This window comes from Jaculus jaculus, chromosome 1 (genome assembly GCF_020740685.1).
Source record: "Jaculus jaculus isolate mJacJac1 chromosome 1, mJacJac1.mat.Y.cur, whole genome shotgun sequence".
Classification (NCBI taxonomy): Eukaryota; Metazoa; Chordata; class Mammalia; order Rodentia; family Dipodidae; genus Jaculus; species Jaculus jaculus.
In genome coordinates this window covers 87,913,765-87,932,737 of record NC_059102.1, presented here as the reverse complement: position 1 = coordinate 87,932,737, position 18,973 = coordinate 87,913,765, and the positions used below count along the sequence as shown (strand labels likewise).

Sequence of the window (18,973 nt, the reverse complement as noted above, 5' to 3'; positions counted from 1 at the left end):
CACAAGGTGGTGCATGCATCTGAAGTTTGTTTGCAGCAGTTGGAGGCCCTGACACACCCATTCTCTCTCTCGATAGATAGAGAGATAGATAGATTGATAGATAGATAGATGATTGATAGATAGAGAGATAGATAGATATATATATATAGAGAGAGAGAGAGAGAGATACATATGTATAGAGAGATTATATATATATCACTATCTCTTTCCTTATAAACAAATAAATAAAATATTAAATAATTATGAAAACCTTTGTGAACACAAATGGGGATTTTTTTCACTTTCCAAGATTTTTGAGCACATTGTTCATAAAATAAGTGAATTGTTCTTAGCCAACCCTTTCACATTCAAAATGATTAGAATACTTTTTCACACAGGGTTATACATTGCATGTGGGATATGGAAGCATCTTAACATTCTTTGTATGTCATGTGTGTGGTAGAACCTAAAAATGAAACCCTGCAGCTCATGAAGGGCTTCAAACAGCTCTGCACCATCACCTCTCTTTCACGGGTAGATTGGTCCTGCTCAGGAGGAAACAGGAAAAACCAACAGCACGGTGGAAGGGAACGTGCTGGATTTTCTTGTTGTTAGCACCCATAGTTGAGATGAAGTAAGAAGGACAGTAGTACAAGCACATAGAACCCACCAGGCATCTGTACATCATTGGAAAGGCCACAGAACGTCATTCCCACTCTGTGTAAGAGAGTTCTCACTGAGCTGGGGAAGTAGAACCATCCAGATGGGTCGTATCTGTGGAATTCTAGTGTCCCCTTGTCCACTTTGGTTCTCTCCCAGTAGACCCAGTAGATGACCTGACCATCATGCACCCTCATGTCCTAACCAACATTTCCCAGCAAAACATATGTTTCCATTTTTAGAGTGGAAAATGTGAAGTGGTGGAGGACAGAAAAAAAAAAGTGGACTATTTGAATGAAATATGTGATGATGCATAATTCAATAGCCTCACTTCTTCAGGGTTTTTTTTTTTCTTCACCTAATGTGAAGCAATAGATTCAGACTATCAACATTTCCTTGTAATCCCATTGCCCAACAATGACCACTGATACTACTAATTCTTGAAGAGTATTTTTCTTTATATATACTAAAGTATTATTGATTTAACTTAAAAAATATTTCTTATTCATTTGTGAGCCTAGAGACAAAGAAAGGGAGAGAGAATGGGCACACCAGGCCCTCTAGCCACTACAAACCAGTTCCAGATGCATGCACCACTTTGTGCATCTGGCTTTACATGGGTCCTGGGGAATCAAACCCAGGCCATTAGGCATTGCAAGCAAGTGCCTGAACTGCTGAGTCATCACTCCAGTCCTCATTTTACTTTTTGAAGTGAGATAATTAAAAGGTTTTAAAAATAGTTTTGCATTTAAAGTATCTTAAATATATGTTTCCATTTTAATACGTATGAGATCACCTCACACATTCTAATATGTTAGTCCACTTCATGGCTGGTCCATAATTGGTGACACTGCCCTCTATTACAGGATGTTGAGATTGACCATTCAACTTTGATCTTTCAAGGGTTAGGTACCTAAATAAACCATTATATAGTGGCTAGAAATACATACTATGGGCCCCCAGTGTTGACTTAATTCATCCCAGGAGCAAAAACAATTATCCCTATACTGATGCTTGTAATTAAGTATAAGCCTTATATGGAATTCATTGTCATTTATTTATTTGTCTTTTGTTTTTTGCCTTTTCCTCTTATGCAGTCATCTGCAGCTGGGGACAAGGAGGAGCCAGCTCTACCGGTAGGAAGCAGTGGCCCTTCCTGCCTGTTCCTGTGCCTGTGGAGAGCATGGGGCAGGGGTGGGAACAGAGGCTGTGTGCGCAGCAAATCTCCCTCTCCCTTGGAATACTTTTGTGTTTTCATGCACTAGGGTGTGTGTATACTCTGCCCTACAAGCAGTAACCATTGAATCCTGGCATTCATTTACAAATTATGTCTGTTCCTATGTTTCAAAATATTGAATTCTTTCTTGTATTAGACATGAATATTTTTGTACTGAAAGAGTAAAAAGTTTACAAATCACATTCCAAGGGATGTTGAGCTGATATGTGGGGGTACTGTGGAAACTAGTGCTTGATAACTATTTTACATGTCTGCATGTACATATTTTTTGACTGAAATTTTCTTTTGGTTCCATCAAAAGAAACGCTGCATGAGATATATATATATTCAATATATACAACAATGCCTAAAGAATGCTTTAATTATAGATATAATCCTCTCCTAATGAAGATACTTACAGTTGACATCTTCCAGTTTCCCCAAATAACAACCATAGTAGCAATAGTTATGACAAATTAACAACCACATTTGCAATTCTTACCAATTAACATCTCTTATTTCATGTTGTTCATCCTGGCAAGGAGATGGCTTTGTGAGGAGTGTTTAACTAGTAGTGATTACATTTCAACTTGAATTTCAAGTTGGATAGAGTTGCCCCAAAATATTTTGAACCCTAATGATTAGAATCCTCTATAACTAAGTAGAATAACACATTTAAAACTGTTACAGACTTCTAAGGCTTAGTGGACTGGTAGTGAAGTTATTTGTGAACTCCATAATACACAAAAACAAGACGTTCACTGAGAGCCCAGAGGACACACCAGTTTTAAGAACAGGATACAGCAAGCTCCAGTCTCTTCCTTTGAGGAATTCATTATCTTGTTCACCACTGAGGCACCAATAATCTCCTTGATTAATCTCTAAACCTGCTAGGCTGGAAATACAACTGTAACAGAATATCAATTATAATAAAGTCACACTGAAAAAAAAAAAAAAAAACCTCAGACCTGTCCTTCTATTTCATACTGAGATTTAACCCATACTTCAAGTTTACAAAAGGTTTGATGTTTGCCACCAAATTTTTGAATCTTGATTGCTAATAAGTATTTTCCAAATAAGGGACAAACACAGACAATAGTTTGGAAATGCTGCCAAGATAATCAATTAACCAGATTTCTGTAATGTTACACTTGGTAATCTAATATGTATCTTGGAACTCTAAACATGAATTGGGAAAGATGTTGCCTTTCCAAAACTGTGTTTAAGTATGGGGTTTCATGGGGAAAACCTTGGAGGGTAGAAAGTAGAAAGACTTAGTAGAAAATAGAACTTTGGGTTTTTGTTTTTTGTTTTTTTCTGACCACAGAAAAATTTCATGCCAAGCTTTTGGAGAAAAGTTCAATAAGAAATTAATGAACTGATAATATCCCCCTTAATCTGCATTATAAAGCTTGGCTGACTAGAAGCATCTTCCCCTGTGATAAGCAGCACTAAGTCAACCCAGGGGAAGAAAGCAGTTTCTATGCAGGATAAAAATCTGTCAAAATAAAGAGGGTTTGGGATAGGTTCAGTTTTGTTTAAGCCTGTTTGCTTTTGAAGATAAAAGACAAAGAGTTTGCTGGCAACCTCTTTTGGGAAGTTTAGTCAGCCCCCTCACATCTCAGTTCTAGTTATTTGAGCAAAAAAATCATAACTATTCAGACTGTGGGCAGAAGAGGCTCCCTGGAAACCTCCCTGAGGTCATGATAGAAGCTAAGTCTTTTAGGATCTCACTTAACATGGATTAGAGATACAGTCACCAGCGTTCAGGTGGGGGAACTCAGGAGACATGCAGATGTCCCTGTGGGGACCAAGGAGAAAAGATCAACTCCTCTATGGTTTGCTTTCAATATCATTCTTAACTGTTTCTAAAAAAGTCCTACATGCTCATATCCGTGTATGTGTGTCTGTACATGTGGATATTGATTGAAGCAGATATTGACATATACAGAAAAGTTTTGCTAATAAAATACATAATCCAGAATGTTTAGAGATCACTTTCTGGGCTATAAAGAGGCTTTGAGAAAAGAAATCCCGAGATTTATGCCTCTGTCCACTATGTTTACATGACCTGGACACCTTGTCTTACTTCTCAGAGACCTCATCTACCTAAAGTTAATACTAACAATATCTGGTTCATTTTGAGAATGAGATGAGCAATTGGTATGAAGCATGGCACACATTGCCTGGCATTTACTAATAATCCCTTTCTTACAAAGCAGAAGCATTCACTTTGGTAGAAAGGCATGTGAGAAAACCATTTCCTCAGGATATCTGAAATGTACTTCTGAGGATCTTTGGATGGACAGTGTATGACCACATAGCATAAAGAAGTGACCACAGATTAGGCAAGGGTCTAATCTGCAACGCGCTTGTCATTCATGTCTAAATGCTAACAATGTCTTTGGTTTCTCTGCTCAGACTAAGCCACGCCTCCAGCGAGGTGGAAGTTCTGCCTCCCTCCACAACAGTCTCATGAGGAACAGCATCTTCCAGCTTATGATACACACCCTGGACCCACTTGCTGAAGGTAAACATCAGGCTTTGGTTTGAGTGTGTTTGGGGAAAAGAGAATTTCAAAGGCTTCCCTTTATAAACCATGTGTACACTGTGGTCAGCCTCCTGTCAGTTCACATCTGCCAGAGAGAAGCCTGACCCTTTGACGTGTTTTATTCACCACCACTTAGTTCAAGGCAGGTGGCTTTGCACCAGCAGTAGAATATGAGTTCCGTGTTCTGATTCTGTTTTTGATGCCTCTGGTGTAAACACAGTTCATTGTGAGGCATAGGACAGAAAGGGCTTTCTCCCATCCAGCCTTTTTCTTTATCATCCATTCTGAGTTTCAAACTAAAGTCGTGTGTGAAGATAAGTGGTGTGCCTTTAAAAAGAGAGAGAGAGAGAATGAGCAAAAGAACTCCATGATGAAGAGGGCCCTGAATAGTTCTGGGAGTGTGTCCAGCAGAGCACTGATAGTGTGCTGATTCTTTGGTAGCTGGAGGGTGAGTGAGAGATCTGAGCATCCAAAGAGTCCATCATAACTCCTCAGAACCAGGCATCAGAGTCCCAAAAAAGCCTGGGTCACCTTTCAGGCTTATCATAAGAACCATTGCAACCAATCCAATCTTGAGTTTTCCAGTTTTTCTCAACCACAAGGAAGCAAAATATATCTTGCTTGTTTGCAGTTGTATAAATATCCTTAAAATGTGAGTTTTTTAAGTTAGATAAGTATCTGGTGTGTCAAATAGAGTTTTGCCACAAGCAATGGGTTCAGATATAACCAAGTACGTTCTCCTCCCTTCTCTGGACCATATTACACAGGCTCTAACAGGGGTCGTGGGAAGAGTATGGATCAAGAAGCATACCTGTGCTGCTGAATGAACACATGAGAGCTGGTTGTCAGTCGTGTCACATGTATCAGAAGTCTTACTCCAAATCAAACTTTGTCAAGTAATTCATTTCAGGGTACAACCACTCAAGATTCTCACGGTGTAAAGAATAATTAGGACCCCATGAACTTCCCCAGGATCTATTGCCCCTAACTGGACACACACTTCTCATTCAGAATAAATAGGTGAGGATTGCACATCACATCCCATCACACAGCATGAGAGGTTCCGGTGATGTAGCACCTTCCTATTCCACCCAGAGAGCACTGGTGAGCTGACATGACACTCCCCAGGGAGCTGCGCTTCAGAACCCAGGTTCTAATTAAACAGGTGGTCCTCTGTGGGAATGTCCTAAATACCATTACTTTATTCACCCAGAGGTCCAGTTAACAAAGACATTAGACCTGGTCACTAGTCTTCTTTTCTTTCCTAGGGAGTACATCCCAAGAGAAATTTGTGAAGGAATCATGGGCCACCACTTTCACTCACTCTTTGCTCCTTCTATTAGGTAATCATGTGACTTTGGGCAAGTTGTGGTCTCTGAAGGACCTGGTTTCTTCATCTACAGTAGTGCTTTTCTCTGTTGGACACTTTGTAGTTCACAGAGTATTGTAATACCTGCAAGTTTATGCTCTACCGTATCATTACATAACTATTATCAGTCTCCTCCCATGAAATGCTGTACCAACAACATAGATCTCACATCTATCCACTGCTCTTGCTTTGCTAATACATTCTCCCAGCCACCTGCATTTCTTCCTGCAGTAGCTCCCAAGCTGCCCTTCTTCTTCTAATACCTGTACATGTACATAGCTTCTACACAGAAGCCTACATAATCTTTTTTAAAAGTAAATCAGGTTATGTGATCCCCTACTTGTAACTTTCAATGGCTTTCCAGGGCTCTTAAGAAAACCATGAACCCCTTTCCATGGTCTCCAGGATCTGCCTTTTAAACTCTACTCATTTTGTTTTAGCCATGTGGACCTCTATTTTCAGTCACCTCCCATCAGTCTCAGGGTGTCTGCCATAGACAATCCTACTATCAGAATATTTGTCTTCCCTCCACCCATTCCCATTTTTCTGTTTTCTTTCATTCTGACCATCCAGTGTAAAGCAGAGCCTCCAATCCTCCTCTATCAATATACCTCTTAGGGTTTCTTTATTGCACAGTGCATGGGATGTGGCTCTTTGTTATTGCCTATTACTAGCAGAATGAAGTAAGACTCTTGAGAGCATGGGTGCTATATTATTCATTAGTTGTCCCCAAAGCCTAGTAGAGCACCTTGGTATATTGACACTGCTAAGATTCAGGAAGATCAAACAACAATTACAATGTTTAACTGATACACAATCCTGCAGGCCCCTAAATCCATTCTGACTTAAGATTGTAGATGAATTTTATGTTGGTTATTTTTGAGACACCATCTCTCTACCCCATTGCCCTGGAAAATCATGTGATAAAGGAAAGGAGCAGTTTGGCCTGCGCCAGCTCTGTTAGGAGCAAGTGGCTGACTGTTTTTATTTTTGGCAATGAAGAATCATGAAGCAATTAAGAGAAAAAACTCCAGATCTGGAACTTTTTGGGTCCAGCTCCCCATTCTGCATTTACACCCTGTCTGATCTTAAACAAGGTGACTCACCTGTCTATGTATCTATCCAGTTTCCTCATCTATAAAATCCGAAGGACATATAATGATGTCTGTACTGTAAGGTTGTTATAAGGATTATAGGACTGAACACACATTTAACATATGACCTAGATCTGTACTGTATGCAATTTGGAATTGTTCTCCTATGTTCTTTTGAAGAGGCAGCATAGTGTGTAGAGTTTTCAAGTTTTTAGATATCTAAAAGGTTATGGTGGGGAGAGTCTTCCTCCTCTACCAACACCCACCCCTCACCTCTACTTTTTCCTTAATTCTCCCAAAAAAAAAAAAAAAAAAAAAAACACTGTTACCAGCTTCTTGGTGTTCCTTACAGAGATTTTCTATCATAAGCAACCATTTGTGTGTGTGTACACATCAAAGGTCTGATTACCTCTCTTTTTTGTTTGGAATTCAGTTTCTGGAAGGGCTTGTTTCTATTTTTCTACTTGGAAGGGAGATCTTGTTTTGTTTCTATGAGATAAGGGAAAGTGAATCTGGGTTGTCTCAGAGTTGGGCCATCAGTGATTTTCCAAAGCACCTGGTCCTTGTGGCTTGTGGTGCTAAGCTGCAATTAAACTGTTTGCTCCTGTGGTATTGAGCTGTGCCTTCTGAATCTGGGCCCTGACTTTCAAGGTGAAACCTCTCCCTGAAAGATGTATGTAGCTTGAGGAGCATCAATCTGAGAGATCTGCAAGCCATAATCAGCTGTGGTCTTGAGTGATTAGAAAGTACTCTGATGCTTTAAAATCACTCCCGAGCACACAGCCAAGAAAGCAGATTGCTCTGATAGTTTTCCCCAAAAACTCACAATCATTTTCCATTCCAAGAACAGTCAAAAAATTAACCCACTCCTCTCAGAAATAGACAACTCTCTTTTAATTTGGATCAAATCATTTGAATTCACATGTGGCCATGCCAAACTACCACTTTTGAACACTGTATAGCAGCATGTGGCTATATGTGGACCCCAGAAACACTGCAGGTGCTTCCCTAATGCACCAAAGGACAGTTTATCAATGTTCTTGGCATTTGCCCAACTGAGTAGTGCACTGGCACCAGTGATGTGCAGCCAATGTTCACGGAAGGACATATCCAACTTCACTGAAAACTTCATCTGGACAGACGGCCTGTGGGAGCACATATTCCCTTTGTCTGATCTGTACCACTCAAGTCTTTAGCTGAGCCCTAGCTAAACACTGTCATTGGCAGTTGGTTTGGCCTCTGTTTCTGAGCCTTGAGATCCAAAAGTGTGTTTCCATCATCCACCAATGTATCAATAAGCACTCAAGGCTAAGTAGCTTAAAACCTCTACTCCATTATTATTACTCCTGATTTTATGCTGGGAAAGTAAGTGGGCATCAGCTGGGTGTTTCCTCTGCCTCATGCAGTGTGAATGCAGGTCATTTAGAGTCATCCTCCTGGACAGTAGATGGGTTAGAAGGTATAAGAGGCCTTACCTCATATGAACCTTAAAACCACAGCTGGAAGTCTGGGTTCAGCTGCACCTCCCTGAGTCTCCATTTTGTTTCAAGTCCTTTTCACATAGCCAGAGTTCCCATTTGGTGGCTAAGGGTTCCAAGAGCAACCCTCCCAAGAGAACCCAACGGGAAAGTCTCAGGAACTCACTTGAGCTATGTCCTTCATCAGGTGGCAAGATCTCCACACAAAATAGTAATTGTTCTCCCATCAAAGTTGTAACCAGTATCATGCAAAAGAATCCAACTATTTTGACACACCTTTTTCTAGGATTTTATTCTCCCATTTAACCAGAGCCTGATAGTAAGCAGTATAAGGCCTTCTACTAGGAACCCAGTCACATTCCTATTATTCCTATTATTCTTTTTGAACTTGTTCTCGCTATGTGGCCCAGGGTGGCTTCAATCAAACTCACACTTCCTGCCTCAGCCTCCTGAGTGCTGATTATCATTCTTCCATCCATAGCCTGTGTTCCTCATTTCACCCCTAAAGGATGACAGCCACACTGTATACTCCTACCATTGTGTCTATATTTTAGCAGGAGGAAGAAGGAAAAGACAAGGAAGGTTAATCAGGAAAACATTAGAATTCCTGGAATTGGAGTTCTGATTAAATTATATGATCCAGGCCAGGGCTTTGTGAACACCCCAATGTCTAAAGGAGCAAAGAGCAGGCATTCTATCTCCACAAAAACGTGCTTGGTAAGGAAAAGGGGAGCATGGATATCAGGATGATAGCATCAATATGGATATCAGGATGAGAGAATCAATGTGAACATTGGGATGAGAGCATCAGGATGGACATCAGGATGACAGCATCAGGATGGATATCAGGATGACAGCATCAGGATGAAGATCAGAATGAGAGAAACAGGATGGACATCAGGATGAGAGCATCAGTATGGATATCAGGATGAGAGCATCTGGATGGACATCAGGATGAGAGCATCAGTATGGATATCAGGATGAGAGCATCTGGATGGACATCAGGATGAGAGCATCAGTATGGATATCAGGATGAGAGCATCTGGATGGACATCAGGATGAGAGCATCAGTATGGACATCAGGATGAGAGCATCAGTATGGATATCAGGATGAGAGCATCAGTGTGAACATCAGGATGAGAAGATCACTATGGACATCAGGATGACAGCATCAGTATGGACATCAGGATGACAACATCACTATGGACATCAGGATGAGAGCATCAGTATAGATATCAGGATGAGAGGATCACTGTGAACATTGGGATGAGAGCATCAGTATGGACATCAGGATGAGAGCATCTGGATGGACATCAGGATGAGAGCATCAGTATGGATATCAGGATGAGAGCATCTGGATGGACATCAGGATGAGAGCATCAGTATGGATATCAGGATGAGAGCATCTGGATGGACATCAGGATGAGAGCATCAGTATGGACATCAGGATGAGAGCATCAGTATGGATATCAGGATGAGAGCATCAGTGTGAACATCAGGATGAGAAGATCACTATGGACATCAGGATGACAGCATCAGTATGGACATCAGGATGACAACATCACTATGGACATCAGGATGAGAGCATCAGTATAGATATCAGGATGAGAGGATCACTGTGAACATTGGGATGAGAGCATCAGTATGGACATCAGGATGAGAGCATCTGGATGGACATCAGGATGAGAGCATCAGTATGGATATCAGGATGAGAGCATCTGGATGGACATCAGGATGAGAGCATCAGTATGGATATCAGGATGAGAGCATCTGGATGGACATCAGGATGAGAGCATCAGTATGGACATCAGGATGAGAGCATCAGTATGGATATCAGGATGAGATCATCAGTGTGAACATCAGGATGAGAAGATCACTATGGACATCAGGATGACAGCATCAGTATGGACATCAGGATGACAACATCACTATGGACATCAGGATGAGAGCATCAGTATAGATATCAGGATGAGAGGATCACTGTGAACATTGGGATGAGAGCATCAGTATGGACATCAGGATGAGAGCATCTGGATGGACATCAGGATGAGAGCATCAGTATGGATATCAGGATGAGAGCATCTGGATGGACATCAGGATGAGAGCATCAGTATGGATATCAGGATGAGAGCATCTGGATGGACATCAGGATGAGAGCATCAGTATGGATATCAGGATGAGAGCATCTGGATGGACATCAGGATGAGAGCATCAGTATGGACATCAGGATGAGAGCATCAGTATGGATATCAGGATGAGAGCATCAGTGTGAACATCAGGATGAGAAGATCACTATGGACATCAGGATGACAGCATCAGTATGGACATCAGGATGACAACATCACTATGGACATCAGGATGAGAGCATCAGTATAGATATCAGGATGAGAGGATCACTGTGAACATTGGGATGAGAGCATCAGTATGGACATCAGGATGAGAGCATCTGGATGGACATCAGGATGAGAGCATCAGTATGGATATCAGGATGAGAGCATCTGGATGGACATCAGGATGAGAGCATCAGTATGGATATCAGGATGAGAGCATCTGGATGGACATCAGGATGAGAGCATCAGTATGGACATCAGGATGAGAGCATCAGTATGGATATCAGGATGAGATCATCAGTGTGAACATCAGGATGAGAAGATCACTATGGACATCAGGATGACAGCATCAGTATGGACATCAGGATGACAACATCACTATGGACATCAGGATGAGAGCATCAGTATAGATATCAGGATGAGAGGATCACTGTGAACATTGGGATGAGAGCATCAGTATGGACATCAGGATGAGAGCATCTGGATGGACATCAGGATGAGAGCATCAGTATGGATATCAGGATGAGAGCATCTGGATGGACATCAGGATGACAGCATCAGTATGGACATCAGGATGAGAGCATCTGGATGGACATCAGGATGAGAGCATCAGTATGGACATCAGGATGAGAGCATCAGTATGGATATCAGGATGAGAGCATCAGTGTGAACATCAGGATGAGAAGATCACTATGGACATCAGGATGACAGCATCAGTATGGACATCAGGATGACAACATCACTATGGACATCAGGATGAGAGCATCAGTATAGATATCAGGATGAGAGGATCACTGTGAACATTGGGATGAGAGCATCAGTATGGACATCAGGATGAGAGCATCTGGATGGACATCAGGATGAGAGCATCAGTATGGATATCAGGATGAGAGCATCTGGATGGACATCAGGATGAGAGCATCAGTATGGACATCAGGATGAGAGCATCAGTATGGATATCAGGATGAGAGCATCAGTGTGAACATCAGGATGAGAAGATCACTATGGACATCAGGATGACAGCATCAGTATGGACATCAGGATGACAACATCACTATGGACATCAGGATGAGAGCATCAGTATAGATATCAGGATGAGAGGATCACTGTGAACATTGGGATGAGAGAATCAGGATGGACATCAGGATGGGAGCATCAGTATAGATATTAGGATGAGAGGATCACTGTGAACATTGGGATGAGAGCATCAGTATGGACATCAGGATGAGAGCATCTGGATGGACATCAGGATGAGAGCATCAGTATGGATATCAGGATGAGAGCATCAGTGTGAACATCAGGATGAGAAGATCACTATGGACATCAGGATGAGAGCATCAGTATGGACATCAGGATGACAACATCACTATGGACATCAGGATGAGAGCATCGGGATAAACATCAAAATGAGAGCATCAGATGAACATCAGGATGAGAGGATCAGTATGGAAACAAGATCACATCAATATGGGTATCAGGATGACAGCATCCATGTAGACTTTAGGATCGTAGCATCAGCATTTGCCAGCTGTTCTGTTGCTGTATTTATTGTGGCCATTTGAGAGACTTGACATGTCTGCCTGGCCATAGATACAAGAAGACTCCTTTCCTCTAGTTTGGGACAAGGAAAAGATATACTAAGGATAAAGTTGTTCAGGATTGACCTTTTGAGTGACAACTTTCCTCTCTACACCTGCAAGCCCCACTGGTCTTCAGGGAAGTGAGAATTTCCTAATGTTTTTCTTAAGCTGCTCCACAACTTTCTCTAGCCCAGACCCAGCTCTCAAGGTAAGAATGGACAGATTGTAAGGCAAGTGACTATCTGTCTCCCCAAGACCTCAGAAAAGTAGATACAATGGTCTTTTCTACTGATCACAGTCACCACAAGGAAAATGGTTATTAAAACTCCTATGATGAACATGATAGTAGGAAAAGTTTAAAGAGATGTGCTTGGATATTCTTGATGATGTTATACATTAAAAATGGAAAATACTAGTCTTACATACATAGCATGATTTTCTTTTAAAAATTAGAGATTAGGGACTGGAGAGATGGCTTAGTGGTTAAGCACTTGCCTGTGAAGCCTAAGGACCCCGGTTTGAGGCTCAATTCCCCAGGACCCACATTAGCCAGATGCACGGGTGGGCGCACGCATCTGGAGTTTGTTTGCAGTGGCTAGAGGCCCTGGTACGCCCATTTTCTCTCTCTCTCTCTCTTTCCTTCTCTCTCTGTCTGTCACTCTCAAATAATTTTTTTAAAAAATTAGAGATTAGCCAGGCGTGGTGGTGCACACCTTTAATCCCAGCACTTGGGAGGCAGTTCGAGGCCACCCTGAGACTACATAGTGAATTTCAGGTCAACCTGAGCTAGAGTGAAACCCTACCTCAAAAAAATAAACAAAAAAAAAGTTAGAGATTAAAATGACTATCTTAGCCAAACAGGCAATAAAGTTATTTTAAAAAAGAAAAGAAAACAGTATCTGCTAGATGGTGGTATTTTTGCTGTACAAAATGTATCACTGTAGCCAGGCATGGTGCACATACCTTTAATTCCTGCACTTGGGAGGCAGAGGTTAGAGGATTGTCATGAGTCCGAGGCTGCCCTGAGACTACATAGTGAATTCCAGGCCAGCCCTGAGCTAGAGTGAAACCCTACCTTCAAAAAATAAAAAAGTATCATTATGACCTCATGTGAGCATTAGGTTCCCTTCCCCTCCCCCTACCACCAGAAATCCAAATATCTCTCTCATTTCCCTTTCTATTATGTCAACTTTCAAATGCTACTTGATCAGAGAGGCCTTTAAAACATATATCAGGGCTGGAGAAATAGCTTAGCAGTGAAGGCGCTTACCTGAAAAGGACCAAGGTTCAATTCCCCACGACCCACATAAGCCAGATGCACATGCACATGGTAGCACATGCATCTGAAGTTAGTTTGCAGTGGCTGGAGGCCCTGGCTCGCACTCTTTCTCTTTCTCTCTCTCTCTCTCTCTCTCTGCCAAATAAATAAAATATTTTTTAAAAAGTATTATCAGAATCAAATCAACCAAAATCAGAGTGCACAACCATTCTTGCCCTTTTCAGTATTTCTCTATAACATTTCTTACCCTGGAGATATTTTCTGTCTCCTGCCTGTATCTACCTGTATATGTCCAACTGGGCAGGATTTCAGGCACACTGTGCTCAGCCCCTGGCTCAAGAGGACATTTGTTGAATGAACACTCTCAGAACTCTCTTCTCATCTCCTTTCCTCTTTCCTCCCACCTGATCAAACCTAAACTAGGTCTGCGATTTTGGAACTTTTCCTGTTATGGTAATTAAAGATAGCTCTGGCATGAGGAAACAGAATGCCATTTCACTGTGGCCTATCTGTCTTGGGCACTCTTGATCTCTTCTTAGTGTATACATCCTCTTCTCTGCCTCTCCTCTTTCTGTCTTTGTCTCCCTCTTTCCTTTATCCTCTCTTCTTTCCCCTTCTCTCTCTCTCAACATTTACAACAAAGTCTTTTTGTTTTGATGTGATTTTTTTAAACTTTTTATTGGTAATTGATTACTTCCATACATATATACAATATAACACAATCATAATCCCCTCCTGCCACTCTTCTTTTCCCCCTCCACTAAATCTCTTCTTATTTCCAACTAGTCTTTTTTCTAGTTTGATGTCAACATTTTTCCCTCCTATTATACAGGTCTTGTGTAGGTAGTGTCAGTCACTGTGAGACCATGAATACTGTGATCCCTTTGTGTCTGGAAGTCAGTATTTCAAAGCACTCCTCCCCTTCCTGTGGAAATTCCAATTTCTTGGACCGTTGTTTTCAATTTCTTGAGGACTGTTGCTTGACTAGTCTGATAGCCAAAGGGAGAGACACTTCTGTCTCTCCTTAGCATATCTTCACTTCTGCTCCATCACTTATTACATTCCATGGACCTAATTTTACAAGTAAAAAATTGGCCAACACTATACCACTATAAGAGTCTAAGAAGTTGACTGAATAATTCACTCTCTTTGTAGATCCCAACTGCTGTAAAATGGGCTTTGTTAAGGTTCAGAACTAGAAGTTCTGTGACACAGCTTTATTGGCATAAGGAAGTTCACTTTGTAGTGGTCAGAGCAATATAGTTTTAGGAAGGGAGAGAGTGAATATCAGAAGGTAGACCCAGCAGAGGTGGCTGCTGTAGAGGAAGAAGGGGAACAACTGAGGGATGGCATGGTTTCAGTAGGGGAGGAAGACAGGGCTTGGAGAAACCAAATGGCTGGAGAAACTGCTCAGGTAAATGGGAACTTCAGAAAACCTGGGATAGAACACCAAACCACACTTTAGATCTAGAAGTAAGGAGAGAATGAGAGAGAGGGGAAAAAAAACAAGGGAGAGTTAGATTAAAAAATTAAAAAAAAAAAAAAGAAGGAAAGGGACATGTAGGGAGAGAGAGGCAGAGACAGAGTAAGCACAGATATGGAGCACACACCTTAGTTCAAGAAGCCAGAGAGAGAGATCTTAGGGAGGCCTTATGTATACTTCCTTTGGGGGAAGAGATACTGACCTGTGAAAGAAAGGCTGTAAGACATTGCTGAGGTGTGGGATGGCATCAGGCAAAGAGCTAGATAGCACACTCCCCAGCACATTAGGGGATGTGAGACCTCTGAAACTTCAATAGTGACTGGTTGAAAATGAGAGTAGGGAATGAGACTCTAATATGATTGAGCACATGGCTCAGTGCTACTGCAAAAGCACAGACTCTTCCATTGGTATGGACTGTGGACACTTCTTAAATTCCAGCACTTTCTATGGATATGGATATTCAAAACAGAATTTGTAGTTTTTGAGGTTTTTGTTTGGTTGGTTGGTTGATTTTTTGAGGTAGGGTTTTGCTCTAGTCCAGGCTGACCTGGAATTCACTATGTAGCCTCAGGGTGGTCTTAAACTCAAGGCAATCCTACCTCTGCCTCCCAAGTGCTGGGATTAAAGGTGCGCACCACCATGCCTAGCTCTGAATTTACAGTTTTTATTACAACAATAATTATATTAGTAGTATCAATATTTGTGAAGTAAGTGCAGTAGATATTGTGCAAACACAAAAGTAATACAATCCTTGCCTAATGAGCTTGTCATTGAATGAAAGAATTGCTTAGTGACAGCTGAGATGTCTTAGGACAGCAGCAGGTCCCCATGGAATCCTCTATACAGAATTCTGGAGGCTGGTTTCCATAAAAAATACCTTCAGAATCTTGTAATGAGATGGCTTCAAATGACACTGCCTTCCTGATAATATGCCATTCTTGTTTGCAGCCAGCCAGAGAGGCAAATTTTCCCCACTAAACTCACAGCCCATCATCAGAGCCCATCTCTGCGCTGGTTACTTTCACCCAGCACATATTACCATCCTGAGTCCTCTCCCCTCCCCCTCTCCACTCCCAAGCAGCCTCCTGCCTTTTTATAGTCAGTATGCACCTTTATTTCCCTCTCTGATAGCTATATGGAAACTGGATGGTTCAGGTAATAGTTGATAAGCAGGTAACCTCAGAGACCTGACTTCCAGAATGTCTTGATTGTAAATGCTTCACAAATGAGAAGCATTTTTCACAATCTTCCCTGTTCCCTAGATAAGATCATGGGGTTTTGATTTTTCCTTAATAGTGGAGTCCCTTTGTTCAAAGGAATTCGGACAGAGAAGAGTAAAAAAAAAATGGTTATCAGATCTCTTCTCGATGTGCCCAATTCAGTAGTCTCCTTATAGCATAACCACAGCAAGAATAAAAGAAATAAAGATGCAACAAAGCCACTAAGTGCCAATGATGAACGTCAAAGAGTTGCTCAACAAGTTTATGGCAAAAAAATAATTGTCAAAATTCTTTCTGAAGAACATAAAACCTAAACAAATGGTAATATATCATGAAAACACCAGTTTTTTTACAAATGATACTCTAAATGTAACTCTATCCTAATTAAAATCCCAAAATGATATTTCATGGCACCTCATAGTTTAATTTGTAAATTTATGGAGAATAAGCAAGAAGAGCAAAAGATATATTTGGAAAAGATAAGCAAAAAGGGAAGATGTGCCTACCAGAGATGAAGAGGAGTCATGAGGTGTTTTTAGGTGCTCTGGTTGAAGTCGTAAGGACGAAGGAGAAAAAGCAAGAACAGAGGCGATGAAGGTAGCCCTTGAGGTAATTCTACAGCATTCTATGAGCACTACTGGCCACCATATGTGTGCCCTGCTCTTGGTAAAGCAGGGACAATGCAGCTTCCTGGAATATTCCAGTCATCCATTAAAGGAACAAGGCCCTTATTCCTGAATGAGTGGAAACATGCATATACACATAGTCCACTCATGGCAAGTGCCCTGGTAAACCTGAAGAACAGCCTAAGTCATGCTGCAGGGGAGCTCGGCTTTCCAGGTCCTGAGGAATCAACATCACCTTACCATGTGAGCCTGGAGGAAGAGCCATCAGGAAGAGTTCCCAAAAAACAGGTTCTGTGATAGTGGAGTCTATAGTGAGGGTTCCTTTGAGGTGATTTGGCTTGTCAGTATTGTCTGCTTGCCCACTACTAAACTATCATTTTAGGTGCCTATCCTGTCAAGGGTTGACTCTGGACAAGGGATAGTTCATTGTGCACATGTGTGTGTTTGGCCATGCCTGTGCCTGTGTGCAGTAAGAAGCAAAGAAGGAAGAGAAAACAGTGGAACTGAGTCCCCTACTCTGTGCCACATAGCTGATAGTCATCTGTAGCATTCTGTCAACAGTTGCTGTGGGGATTCATGAATAACGGTTTGTTTCTGGGAAAACTGATGTAAAGAAACATAGTGTAGCTGGCTCAGTCACCCAGTCCTGAGGTTTGACTTTAGAACTGTCCATACTCCAGACCCTACACACAAGACTCTCATCTGTTGCCATGCACAGCTGTCATCTCTACACAGAGCCGTGCATCTATTCTATAAAGTCCTTCCAGTTCTCTAACATATATATTGAATGTCAACTTGGAGCTACCACTAAGATGAAACTTTCTCATGCTTGCTGGATTTTCATATTTTAAATTTTTCACCAAACACTGTAGCTTGTTATTTCTCCCAACTTCTGTCTTTTAAAATGAAAAAGCTGCAAAATAATCTTCATAAATTTTCATTTGATCCCAAAAGAAAGCCATTTCATGCCTGTTTCAAAATATGGAAGTGTCCCTGAGAAGCAGTATTGTAATCCTTCTTTCTGTCCCAAGTTACACATTCAGCTTATATTAGCCTGAAAGATGTTTGTATGCAGCCTCAGCCTGGGAACGTGAATAGGCAACAGGAGGCAAAGTCTCCACTGGTGAAGAAGAAACGCAGCCTGCTGGCTGCACATTGATCACGAGACCATAACATAAAGCCCTGGATAAGAAGGGCAGGCTGTTTTAGCCCCTCTTGCAGACCAAGCATGGGACAAGGTATATAGCTCCTCTCTTTAGGAAATAGTAAAGCATTATTCCTATATTTGAACATAAAAGATGGCTAAATTTGAATTTCTCTTTGTGTTGTATATATTATAAATAAATATCATGTGAGGCATAAGGGAATGTGGATGGTCTTACTGAAATAAATGCTTTTGAATGTGAGAATAGCACACTCTCTCTGTTGCTCTCTCTTTTCTTTGCCAAAAAGGGGAAATAAGTTGTTTCTGTACTATTTAAGAGTAAACATAATATGAAGGAGAAAGGCAGTGAAGTATAAAGTTGTGACCCCATTCATTTTGGGGGACTTATGCTCATAAGGAGAACTCGGAGACCCAGAGATGAAAAGCAATCCTACGAGACCTCATTCTCTGTGGGACCAAAGGACAGGAACAAAACAATCCTGAAGGTGAAAAAGCACTTTAATTTTATCAAAGACTACTCATTTGTACATGAATGTCATGTAACACAATTGGGTTTGCTTCCAAAGAAAAGGAATTAGAGCTAAAGGCACCTCAGTTCCTTTCTTTGGTAAACAACATGGCCTTGCTAAACGGAGCACTTGTCATGCATGAGCCTGGTGTTCATTTACTAGTGACGCAGCCTTTCCTCCTGAGCCAGTGCATCTGAAAAGTGCTATGCACTCCCCCTGGCAGCAGGTCATATTGAGAACACAAATCCTTCAGTGGCTGTCAAGACTCATATCTCTCCTGACCTCCCATGGTCAAGTCCACCAAATCTGGCTTCCTCATAGCATCCACTAAAAATAATTCCCTCGTGCAGACTAAGCTGTCTTTTACATGGGATTTTGTGCTTAAATAAAACTACATTATACACATGTGCACATAAATGCTTTTGGAAAAATGT

The 18,973-nt window shown here is 41.3% G+C and overlaps 1 protein-coding gene across 5 annotated transcripts in view; it reads left to right on the top strand.

Annotated features, from left to right (window-relative positions):
- Positions 1-18,973, top strand: part of Slc24a2 (solute carrier family 24 member 2) — a 266,732-nt gene that overhangs the window by 167,575 nt on the left and 80,184 nt on the right. For 4 of the 5 annotated variants that reach the window (XM_045161586.1, XM_045161606.1, XM_004658419.2 and 1 more), the window contains exons 3-4: positions 1,737-1,775; positions 4,277-4,385. In XM_045161586.1, the coding sequence (XP_045017521.1) occupies positions 1,737-1,775; positions 4,277-4,385 (148 nt within the window). The remainder of the gene's footprint in view (positions 1-1,736; positions 1,776-4,276; positions 4,386-18,973) is intronic. The other variant, XM_045161591.1, reaches the window with a different exon arrangement.